The 12520-nt window shown below is 34.5% G+C and overlaps 1 protein-coding gene across 7 annotated transcripts; it reads left to right on the top strand.

Annotated features, from left to right (window-relative positions):
* Positions 1–8576, top strand: LOC122593815 (probable pre-mRNA-splicing factor ATP-dependent RNA helicase DEAH9). 7 transcript variants are annotated; one of them, XR_006322880.1, is made up of 26 exons: positions 1–237; positions 343–478; positions 1211–1285; positions 1404–1493; positions 1648–1727; positions 1805–1874; positions 1988–2073; positions 2629–2698; positions 2793–2888; positions 2999–3104; positions 3212–3264; positions 3348–3431; positions 3517–3570; positions 3663–3763; positions 3887–3977; positions 4136–4300; positions 4382–4471; positions 4639–4707; positions 4828–4926; positions 5031–5117; positions 5208–5261; positions 5360–5439; positions 6261–6429; positions 7288–7465; positions 7866–7920; positions 8493–8576. XR_006322880.1 is itself a non-coding variant. In XM_043766266.1 (24 exons), exons 1-23 carry the CDS (start codon positions 140–142, stop codon positions 6406–6408), a joined length of 2082 nt encoding a protein of 693 aa, XP_043622201.1. In that variant the 5' UTR covers positions 1–139; the 3' UTR covers positions 6409–6429; positions 7288–7588. The 7 variants fall into 7 exon arrangements, 4 of the variants coding, with proteins under 4 accessions (XP_043622201.1, XP_043622202.1, XP_043622200.1 ...); XR_006322881.1 differs by lacking the exon at positions 7866–7920 and having other exon boundaries at positions 8493–8507; XR_006322879.1 differs by lacking the exon at positions 8493–8576 and having other exon boundaries at positions 7866–8011.
* Positions 8577–12520: the final 3944 nt, after the last annotated feature.

Here is a 12520-nt window from a genome sequence, read left to right as displayed (position 1 = left end):
GACTTATCACTGGCTGTGGCTTGTATACAATACTCGTACAATATAGCTGTTTCGCCAAAGTGCGGTTACAAAAACGGAAGTATAATTCTCCGTATCCATCAATCAATTGTACAAAAAAAGAAAAAAAAAATTGTAAAAAATGGCGCAGTTTTGGAAGCCAGGAACAGCGAAACCACGGCTACTCGACGACGAAGAAGGCGGCGTTCTATTCTACTCTGCCGCTCCCTCATCATCCACGTAATCTAATCTAATATCACTCTTTCAATTTTATTTTATTTGTGGCGCTAAATTTATCTATAGAAACCCTAAATATTAATATTATATACGTGAATGAAATTGCAGATATAATATAGAGAAACAGAGGGAGAGATTACCAGTGTATAGATACAGGGAATCTATATTGTATCTAGTGGAAACTCATTCCACTACTATCATTGTTGGTGAAACTGGCAGTGGTAAAACCACTCAAATCCCTCAGGTTACTCGCTCACTCACTTTATATATATATATATATATTATAATTGAGAGTTGTTGAGATGATGCTCTTTAAGTTTTCTTTTTACAACTGAAAGGTTAAATCTATATATTTAGGGTTTTGATAGTTGTAAACAGAGGATCAAGTGAACTTTTGAAATCGGTAACCGATGAGGCGTATCACATTGTTTAATGCATTGCGAGTGGTAGCCGTGGGATTAGTCAGCACACAAAGCGGGTTGGATACCTAGGTTAACAGAGTGAAACACGTTCGAATATTATAAAAAAGGAACCGAGGATAAGGATTTAATATTGGATTACCATGTTCAGTTTATATAAACCTGATACAATGATAGTTCTAACTCATTAGCTATTAATACTTTTGATTCGAGGGTACACATTAGTATTGCTATTGTATACTATCTAAAAGAACTACAACTCCGATGTATGATTTTTCTTGTAGTTGTTGGATGGTGTTTATTGAGTGTATATACTCAAAAATGCTATAATCGAGCTCAAATAGAAAAATGGCTGGTTACTTGAGGAGCATGTAGCTCTTTGTGATTTTTAACCCGATAACTATTGATTTTTAGTAGTTGAAAGTCTTATTTAATATGTATCTATGTTTTCAGTGGAACGCATTACGTGGAGTCAATCCATTGCTATACAATACCAACTAAGCATCATTAGTACATTATCTAGGCTGTATTGTAAGTTATCTTATGTAATCTTGCAGTACCTTAAGGAAGCAGGCTGGGCTGATGGCGGGCGCGTTATTGCATGCACTCAACCAAGACGGTTGGCTGTGCAGGTAACACCTCATCGAATTCTTTTTTCGTTGATGATCAATTTTATCATTTAATACTGTTTCAGGTTTGCGCACTAAAATAACATGTGGTTATGAGTTTGTATCGGGAACATGTTTTCAGAGTGTTGCTGCTAGGTTGGCCGAAGAAATGAGAGTTAACCTTGGGGAGGAAGTTGGTTATACTATCCGATTTGAGGATGTGACAAATTCAGTAAGACTTTATTATATACCCTGATCATTATTACCATGTGCTTGTCTGTGGAATGAAGTTAAGAAAGAATAAAATATCAAGTTTTGGATAGTAGATTTCACATTGATTCTTGAAAGGTCAAGATTAGTTTATATCTATCTTTGTGACGATGCAGGACTTGACTAGGATCAAGTTTCTCACGGATGGAGTATTACTCAGAGAAATGATGGATGACCCTCTTTTAAGCATGTACAGGTACTTGTTATGGATAGTCACTTTAATATCTGCTCACGTTATTAGTTTATATGTAAAATTAAAATAATGTGTTTTAGTGTAATTATGGTAGATGAAGCTCACGAGAGATCCCTTTCAACAGACATATTGTTGGGTCTTCTGAAAAAGGTATCAGTATCACATGAAGATTCAACATATGTTTTTGAATGATCGTCAGTACTCTAAACAAACGTGTTAACAACTTTTGCTTATGATACTGTTACTAATTGTTTATTTTCCAGATACAACGACGTAGGCCTGAGTTGCGCCTGATTATAGCATCGGCCACTATTGAAGCAAAATCAATGGCTGCTTTTTTCGAGACCAGGTACTCTTATTAGCATAATGTTCTTGTAGGTGGACTAGTTTTATCTGTTGTTAGAATGATGGAGGTGCTTTGAAACTTTTGACATGCATTCTAAAATGGGTCATCTGGTTGTTTAGGGGTAAAATAATCAGTTTCATGCTTGCTGCAGAGTATAGCTGGTTATTCAAGAAATATGTTAGGATTACTTATTGCTATATCTATCTTAGTGACATTTTTGGTTGTATACTTGTATTGATACTATTAGAAAAATGTAGTTATTGGAACTACATGTGATAGCTTCTGAAAATAATCTGCCAATTAATAGTTCTTGAAAACTTTCAGTTATAGTTAAAAATATTTCTAACACTTACTGTTTATGTAATTCAATAATATGTAAGATTGCCAGTTTTAATTATTTGATCTGTTAGTCCCATAAGTAATTGGAATCTTCCAAACATCTAGACGCTGATTGTCTGAACATTGCTACTTCAAGCGGCAGAACATATTCGGACACTATCTCATGCATCCTGTTTTGTAACAGCTGTTTGTCTGATTGTATATTTGTATATTTATCAGGAAAAGACGGCCTCGATCGGAAGGAGAAGATCATGGACTGCAGACAGAACCTGCTATTTTGTCTGTTGAGGTATGTATATCAGCAAGTTCGTGTATCAATAAATATGAAATAAGCTTGTGCCACAGTTTTTTGTTCACTTATTTACAAACAGATTTGATTTCAGGGTAGAGGATTTAATGTAGAGATTTTCTACTCCGAGGAGCCTGTTTCAGATTATCTCCAAGCTACTGTTTCTACAGTGATGTCAATACATGACAAGGTACCCTATAGCTCATAAGCAATGTTTGAAACTACAAGCAGGAACATAAATTTGTACATATCTGTGATCATTTAACTTATGCAATCGTTATTTAATGTTTGAACTTGTAGGAGCCAATGGGAGATATTCTTGTCTTTTTAACTGGGCAAGATGAGATCGATACTGCAGTTCAAATGATCACAGAAGAGGCATTAAATAGTGGCAAGTCATCTTTAGGTATGCCAGAGGGTTTATTATTTGTTGATCTTACTGCCTGTTAGTTTAATGTTTTGTAGTTCATTAGTCTCTTTTGTTGCTTTATTATGACACAATTTTGGATCAAGTTTCAGGGCTGATTGTTTTGCCTTTGTACTCGGGACTCACTCGTGCGGATCAGGTTACATATCTACTCTTTTTTTTTTTTTTTCATGGCTGGTTTATTTGTATTAAAAAATTATATTTGGCTGGGAAATTTTCTAGGACTTGGTGTTTTCTCCTTCCCCTCGAGGTAAAAGGAAGGTGGTAATATCAACAAATATAGCAGAGACATCCCTTACGTTGGAGGTACTTTGAGTAATGGTGTTTGTTGAACATAAGCAATGAATTGAATTTATGTTCTTATTACTTTTTAATTTCAATTGTGGAGCAGGGCATTGTTTATGTTGTTGACAGTGGTTTCTCAAAACAGCGGTTCTACAACCCGGTATTACTCAGCATAATGGCTAAGTTTGTTCTGTTTGGTTTTTCTCATGTTAAATGATTGACCTCCAATGCATATAATTTATTGCTTAACAGATTACCGATATAGAGAATCTTGTAGTGGCACCAATATCTAAAGCATCTGCTAGGCAAAGGGCTGGGAGGGCTGGCCGTGTACGGCCTGGAAAGTGTTACAGGTACATAAATGACCAAAATGGCAATATATTTGTATTGAATAATGCTCAGATTTTTGATGGAAGCATTCTGAAACTGATAAGTTCTGTTGGTATATCTTTGTGTAACGTATGTATCATAATAAGGCTTTATACAGAAGATTATTTTGTCAATGAGATGTCTTCACATGGGATTCCTGAGATGCAAAGATCAAACCTTGTTTCTAGTGTGATTCAGGTATGAATGTACGCACACATGAAAACAACTTTAAATTTTAAATATACATACGGACTTTTTTTCATATTTGTTAGTTGAACCTCAAGTATGTTTTTTGTTTTGTTTTTTTGTACTGTTCTCTATCGTTTCAGATTCTTACAGTTGTTTATTAATCACAGTTAAAAGCGTTAGGTATTGATAACATCTTAGGGTTCGATTGGCCAGCATCACCATCACCTGAAGCAATGGTTAGGGCTCTTGAAGTACTTTATTCGCTCGGAGTTCTTGATGATGATGCTAAACTTACTTCACCAGTGGGATTCCAAGTTGCAGAGCTACCATTGGTATGTTACCACTTATATTTTGTAGCATGCCTTTTTCTCTATGAATTCATTTATTTATGTATATCATATGCTGCTTGTTAGGATCCCATGATATCAAAGATGATCATAGCTTCCGACCAACTTGGATGCTCCGAGGAAATCATCACAGTGTCTGCTATCCTGTCAGTTCAGGTGTTTTTAATCTTGCTGTGTCTTTTTTTCTTTATTTAATAACTTGCCAAGTTACTGTAAGTGTAAATTTGGGTTTTCAAATTTTATTTTCAGTCTGTTCCGAGTTCAGTTTTTTTTTTTTTAATAGATTGATCTTATACTATTTACTAATTTATGGCTTTTCACAGTCAATATGGATCTCAGTTAAGGGGCAGAGGGAGCTGGATGAAGCCAAATTGAGGTTTGCGGCAGCAGAGGTATGTCATATACTCATATGCACAATATCTTTGCTTTAGAGATTACTCTAATTTACTATCTGATATTTTTCATTTCCACTAACACTGTTAATATTTAAACTTTTGCATTGATCTTTGAAGGGTGATCACGTGACCTTCCTCAATGTATACAAGGGATTTCTCCAGTCAAATAAATCTTCTAAATGGTGTCACAGAAACTGTATCAATTACCAGGCAATGGTAAGCTCTCACTTTCAGTATGACATTTACTAAAGTGATAGCTAGAAGGAGAATTGATTGGTGGGTTATACCTTATTTTATATAGTTTTATTTCATCTTTTCAGAAAAAAGTAATGGAAGTTAGAGAACAGCTAAGAAAAATAGCACAGAGACTAGGGTTATCCTTAAAATCATGTGAAAATGATATGCAGGTATTTTTTTTTTTTTGACACTCTTCGTGGCTAATAATTGTATCATAGTAATGCATGTTGTTTAAATAGCTTCTTTTTTTGCTGTTTTAGGTACTACGAAGGGCGGTGACTGCTGGATTTTTTGCTAATGCATGTCGTTTAGAGGTGAGTAGTAAATTTGACTAGTCTATGATATAATGCATTTATGTCTGTTAGTTCATTCTCGTTGATGACAACTCTAAGTTGGTTATTCATTTGTGAAGCCATACAGTCATAATGGGACGTATAAGACTGTCAGGAGCTCACAAGAAGTTTACATCCATCCATCATCTGTATTGTTCAGGTTAGCCCTTTTACACAGAAGAATTCTTTTTTATGGTTCTTGTCAGCAAATCAAGCTTAGGGTAGAGGTCATTAATTCCGACATCCGTATTGTTCAGGATAGTCCATTTACACAGAACTTCTGTTAATTGTCCTTGCGAGTAAATCAATTTTGGACAAATTATTTTATGCTGATGCCATTTTCTTAGAGGTGGCAAAACTAGGGTCTGATAAGAGGTCAAAATGGGCTCAAGTCAATTTGAGTTACTTTTGTACAGGTCAAGTCAGGATAGGTCGACCCGGCAAATATTTTTTCTATATATTTAGAAATTTAAAAGCAGTTAAGGTCCCAAGTTCGATCCCCGCCTGGCACAAAAAACAGTTGCTTTAAGGTATCCTTTAGGCCTTTACCAATGAAGCTTAGGCCCACATGTGAAGTTCTAAAGACGCGGGTGCGATCCTTCGGGGTGCCCAGATCATGTGGGGATTAGGATGGAGGTATTGTACCGGTATCATATGGCTCATACGGGTTTAGTCGATGGGTATCTAATTGTGGTACCGGGGCTAGGGTTCCCCCCATTACCCTTTTTATGGTCACTAGAACTATATTATTGCAACCATGATAATCTATTATTATGAAGGAGATGACTAAAGTTTTTACTATAGAAATAATTTACTAATGCTCATTGCTCTCCAACACTTTTAGCTATTTATATATGGAAACTATAAAAAAAAATTGCCTTTTGCAGATGAATTATGTAACCCATTCATGGTGACATTCATTGAGATGTAAAAAATTTGTTTGAGTAGGCTATTTGTTAACATAAACCTTTTGTGGTGCAGGGTGAACCCAAAATGGGTTGTATATCATTCGCTAGTGTCAACTGATCGTCAGTACATGCGCAATGTCATCTCTATTGATCCTTCTTGGTTACGTGAGGCTGCACCTCACTTTTATCAGCAACAACCTCTGAATACTAACCGTCACTAGGTGGTATTGCTCACTAGTTATGTGAGTTTCTGTTATTTGATTTTGTTCTCTGTTTCGTAAAAGAGTCTTTTTATCGTTTCGTAAAAGAGGCTTTTTATCGTTATAACTAATATTGATTCACACCAACACAAAATTAAGATTATAAGATGATGTTGCATCTTTTAGTACTTGGTTCCTTCATTGTTTTGGTGTTACATTGGTAGATTTATACAAATGCAATATTATATCTTCTGATCTTTAGAATCTCAGAATTCCTGGAATTTTTAGAAAGCTGCAATTCTCTCTATCTCACATTGGGATGCATATTACTTTGTTGGTTGCTAACATAGCCTATGGGCCATTGCCCATTGGTTAAGTCGTTGGCTATGTAGCACTGAAACGGATACGGCAAAGGGGTATGGGAACAATACGGGAACGGGAAACGGCAAAACTAAAAATTGCAAGATACGGGTATGGCAACAAAAAAACATACAAATTTAAAATATATCAATTTTTTATAGAGAGACTTGAGACTTCAGATATTATGTATAACTGTATGTATAGTTGTATAATATGTGCTTGATCAATGATCACTCATCGGATGTTTAGTTTTTAATAATTGGTTTTGAAATAAAAAAAATTGAATGTTGATAAAATTGTATATAATATAGTCTGTTTGGAATACGAAAAGTCTATTAAACTCTAATATTAATTAGACTCAGTATGAAACTTTAAAAAAAAAATTTCGGTATCTATGGAAAATTCAAGGAAAAGTTTCACACGTGTTTTGTACGCGGAAACGTTTCCATGGAGTTTCTGAAACGGGTACGGCTACCTGTTTGAAGTTTCGGTGCATCATAGGTCGTTGTTCGTCTAACCATAAATTCTTTTTATTTACAGGTTCAAGAACGAAAGTTTGGATCATTCTTGTTTTATTTTATTGCACCCTTGAGAACCTATGTTACTAAAATTGGAGCTATGCAGCTTAATTGTATTGATGCTTTCAAAGCTTTCACCACTAGATCAATTATCAGTCTCTTACACATGACCTGCAATGAAGATGCAGTTTAAATGAAAGGTACAAGTCTGTAGTCCTTGACAACTTCTTTTAAAAGCCTTTCCCGTTGAATTCTATCTAAATATGCACATTTTTGAAAAAATATTTGGCTGATTGTGTTCAAATGTGGCTGCTTTATCTTAAGACGAGTCAAATACTGCCATTTGCAATTAAAATCTAAATGGCCAATTCTATCTCATACTAATCTACGTTTTGTTTTCGGGGCCGTTGCTTCTGTTATAAAAATGACGTTTTGGCACCAATTAAAAATGCTTAGTTGTATATTTTTTGGGTTATTTTTGTCCCATCTGTTTTCTTTTCCTTGTTCTCACACGTCATCTTTCGGAGTTTCTTGTTCCCCATCTATAATTTTCTCACATATTCTGCATGCGAATATTCTAATCTATTGTTTTAATCTTAGGCTAAAAGGAGTGAGACATATTTAGGGGTGTGGGATATCTGTCATGTGGCACCATGTAAGCATTAATGTTTTGTTAGGAAAAATAGGGGTGGGGGGATCTTAGACATGTGGCATTGATGTTTCTTCCACCAATTTTATTTATTTTATTTATTTTACCTTTTTTACTCCAAAACTAATATATATATATATATATATATAAAGGGTTAATTACTAAAAGAAACATATAAAAGAGGGCATTTTATAAATTAGACTCCTTTTTGAAAACCTACCAATTTAAACACTATACCCGTGTTTCAGATTATAAAGTCCACGGATTTCACATAGCCAATCAGAACCCACCATCTGTCCTAGCTATCTTCTCTACATGTAGCAGCAGTTCATCCCTTATATCCAATCTCTTTTCTTTTCTCATTCACCCCAAACACAACACAATATGAAAAAGGCACCTCTTTTGAATATTTCCAATGAAAAAAAAAAACTGAATTTATACTTTCTTTTTTTATTTCATCCATCAAACCACTTCCTTCATCAGTGACTTAAAGAACCATTTGTAGTAAACATGGACAATCTCATTTTTGAACTTTTCATCCAAAATCTAGATTACATAATGCCTCGATTTATTAATAGGTGTAGAAAAGATGGTGATGAAAAAGATTACATAATCTAGAAGATTTGGCTATTGAACGGAAGGTATAAGAGGATGTAGATGGAAAGTTTTGAAATGTAGTTGTAGAGGAGGTGTAATAAGTACTTTGGTTTTCTCTATAACAGTTTGCACCTAATCTTAAGCTAACAACTTTTCATAATCGATCATTCGATATAATCACTCTTTCAAGACGCAATAAAATGATAATTGCGAGTTCAAAGACACACTAAATGACGAAACGATATAACGAGTTCCACGTTACACCATAACCTGTATATTATTTCTCAAATTAAATTGCATTGATCAATAGGTAGCATCAACACAATAAAGAGACTGTAAAAGTATCAACCTTTATCTTTGAAAAAATATGAGGGGTATAGTTTAAGTTGGTGGGTATTCATCGTCATAAACCATCAAGGAGTTTTTTTTGTAACAACCAAGATACAACCTCCCTTCTTATGTTATCATTATGGAAAATGATTTTGTTGTTGTCGTCGTTGTTTTTTAATTGACTGTAAAAAGAATGGTTAAATTGTTATTAGAGTTCATTCCTAGAAAAAATTAAAGAGAGATTAGATAGGTGGCTGTTAGAATAGAGCAGGTGTAGGTGGGGTGGGGAATAGGCCAGGTGGTGGCTTCTCATTGGTTAAAGAGAGTCCGTGGGTTTTATACATATGAAACACGGGTATAGTGTTTAAATTTGTAAGTTTTCAAAAGTGGGTTTATTTTGTAAAATAGGCTTCCATTTTTGTTTATTATAGTAATTTTCCCTTATATAAAACACATCCATAATTAAAACATCCCACATAGTTTATAAATTCAAACTAATATAACCAATATGTAAATGTAATAATAGTTTGGGGGTAATATAAAATATATGATCATACATAATTTTAAAAAAATTCAAACTAATAACCAATATGTAAATGTAATAATATTTTGGGGGTAATATAAAATATATGATTATACATAAATTTAAAAAAATTCAACCTAATATAACCAATATGTAAATGTAATAATAGTTTGGGGGTAATATAAAATTTGCTTTAAATAATATATCCCACATGTGGTCAATAACTTCATCTTCTTCACTGTGAAGCCTGCAACGAACTAACAAATGAAAAAAAAAAAATTACATCGATTTTCCTTTTTATTCCAAAAATAAAAACAAAATCAATAAACAATTTATAGATTAATAAAAAGAAGCCTAAAAAACTATAAAAAAAAGAGCACGGTCAAAGGTGAAATTGAGCTTTTTTTGGGCTCAATCGGCTGGGCGGGGTGATGTGGTGGGCAAGATGGGGGCGAAAAAGAGGGGGAAACGCCCCATTCCGTTTAGCCTGAAGTGTGATATATTGTTGATTCAAGGAATCTACTAAGGGAACTAAACTATTTTATCTAGGGTTTTTCATAATAGTTATAAACAAGGTTGTGAAACTCGGGAATCGGGACCGGATCGGTTAGGGGGAGAGACAGGATTTTTTAAAAATCGGATCGGAATCGGATCAGTAAATAGTGAGTTTTTTACGTATAAAATAGTTTTTGAAATTATATGCATGAAAAAATTAAAAATATATATAAAACTTCAAACTTAAACACAACATGAATTTTCAACTTAAACATAAGTATCTAGAAACAATAGCATAATTAATTAAAGCTTTAAAAAAAGAAAAGAAAATTTGACTTTGGTTTAGCCGATCCGATACAGCCGAGTCTTGACTGATACAGCCGAGTCTTGACCAAGTTGACCCGAGTCTAGACCTCTGGCGATTTTCAAACCGAGTATGACAAATTCGTATCGTCAGTTGGCCGATACACGATCCGACTCGGCTGTATCGGGGTGTATCGGCCGAGTTTCACAACTCTGGTTATAAAAGATTGTGTGTGTGGAGATTTTGTATTAGTTACAAGAGTTAATTACACTTTTGGTCCCTGTTAAGGGTTAAAAATTATCATTTTTATCCCTATATTATTGTTTTGGTTTAAAAAACTATGCCCCGTCAACGTTTTTGGTCCAATTCTCGAAACAGACGTTAAACACCCATCACGTGATCTACGCGTGATGGGTATTTTAGTCTTTTTCTTACCAAAGGACTAAAAGCGTAATTATCTTTAAACTCATCTTTATCATCATCTATGTGTGTATTACTTTTCCATCTTTTTTCCATTTTTATTTACAAATTTCCAATCAAATCAAACCATTACAAAACATCTATAAATAATAGGAACGAATGATAATGATAATGAAAAAATGGTCCATTCAATAATGAAAAAAAAAAAAAGAAACAAAACACGAAGGCCTTATCTACTCTTTGTCGTTCCATATTTTATCTTCCACGACAATCTGGGCAACTATATTACATTAAGACACCTTATCCAAGCACTTAATTCCCATATCCAAATAAAAATTCAATTCTCCCTCCATATAGTGAGGCCAAAGATAAAACCACTATGTCTTCTACTTTCAACCCATTCATTCAAATACTCCCCACGACCCCCAATCCAATCACAAAAAATAGTAGTTGGACTTGAAGTATATACATATATACACACACATTATTTAATATCAATCTCTGTATATATGTCTATATCAATCTCTATTTCTATATCTTATCAATCTCTATGTCCATATTTATATAAAAATCTACATTTATAAAAACATATGTACATGCTTTTGTGAGAGCTACAGTGGTGTGTGATGAGTGGCGGATAAATGGGAGAAAAGAGGAAGGTGACGGATGGAGGTCGGATTTCGCAACCACCACCTCAAAACTGCTGCCACTGTGGTCATAACAAAACCACCGACACAACAGAGTTCATTTCATAATTCAGCCATCGAACCGAAGTACCGAACCCCTCCAGCCGCATTCTTCCAGGCAAAAGCTTCTCATCCCCGCACCGTAGGTCCATGATTGAGGTAATTTTGAGATGATAATATAGAAACCCTAACTATAGAAATTTAGGATTTTAGTTTTTCAATATATGTGAATTTTTAATTAAATGGTGTTTGAAGCAGTTGCGAAGACCGTGATTTTGTTGGTGAATAATATATATAGGATAGGATTTGAGTTTGTTTTTTTTGTTTCTAGCTCGTACAGATACAACAACAACAACAACAACAACAGGACCCAATCCCTGCGCGAGGTATGGGGAGGTAAGCTGTAGACAGTCTTACCTCTACACAAAGGTAGAGAGACTGCTTCCATAAGGACCTCCGGCCACAAAGGAGAGCAAGACGGAAAAAGAGAAATGTTTAGAAAATCATACTTGTCTGCCGAGAATCTGAAAAGAAGAAATACCTGTCTGTTGGGTCCGGCTACTATGCGGGTCAAACGTTTATCACTCATGCGTCCTACCGATATCTTAGAAACATGTTTGACAATACAGATACAGATACAAATACGAAAGCAACCATATTGGGCATATTAAACAACATAAAAGTAGCAAACTAATACGTAACTCGAACAAGTAGTGGGAAACAACAAGACAAACATACAAATAAATAAGAAATGACAAAACATGAAAAGATCTCGATTGAGCCAAACGATTGTATGAGCATTTGTTATTGTTATTAGATGGATGGATCTTTTGGATGGATGAATATAATTACAGGTATAGATGAAAGAGATAAAGAGTTTAGGGTTAATTACGCTTTTAGTCCCTTGGTAATAAAAAGACTAAAATACCCATAGCGTGTAGATCACGTGATGAGTGTTTAGCGTCCGTTTCGAGAATTGGACCAAAAGCGTTGACGGAGCAAAGTTTTTTGGACCAAAACAGTAATATATGAAAGGTAGGGATGAAAACGAACCAAAAGTGTAATTAACTCTAGTTACAATTACTATTTCATTTATATGTGCAAATTACACTTTTCGTCCCTGAAGTTAGCACGTTTTGCACTGCACAAGATTTGAAAGTTTATTACATACAATACACAAGATTGAAGTTCGATACACACTATAACAATTCGTGTAAAGTTGTTTACATTATGGGGTGCTAATCCCTTTAT

Source organism: Erigeron canadensis, chromosome 3, assembly GCF_010389155.1.
Source record: "Erigeron canadensis isolate Cc75 chromosome 3, C_canadensis_v1, whole genome shotgun sequence".
In the NCBI taxonomy this organism is placed as follows: domain Eukaryota; kingdom Viridiplantae; phylum Streptophyta; class Magnoliopsida; order Asterales; family Asteraceae; genus Erigeron; species Erigeron canadensis.
The sequence above is the reverse complement of the archived record's forward strand: the minus strand, read 5'-3'. Positions and strand labels throughout refer to the sequence as shown.

Bases quoted from the DNA above. Each gene is read 5' to 3' on its own strand.
- LOC122593815 (XM_043766266.1), top strand. From the start codon at position 140: ATGGCGCAGTTTTGGAAGCCAGGAACAGCGAAACCACGGCTACTCGAC. The intron at 1,494-1,647 runs GTAAGACTTTAT...GTGACGATGCAG, and splicing joins TTGAGGATGTGACAAATTCA to GACTTGACTAGGATCAAGTT. The intron at 2,699-2,792 runs GTATGTATATCA...ATTTGATTTCAG, and splicing joins CTGCTATTTTGTCTGTTGAG to GGTAGAGGATTTAATGTAGA.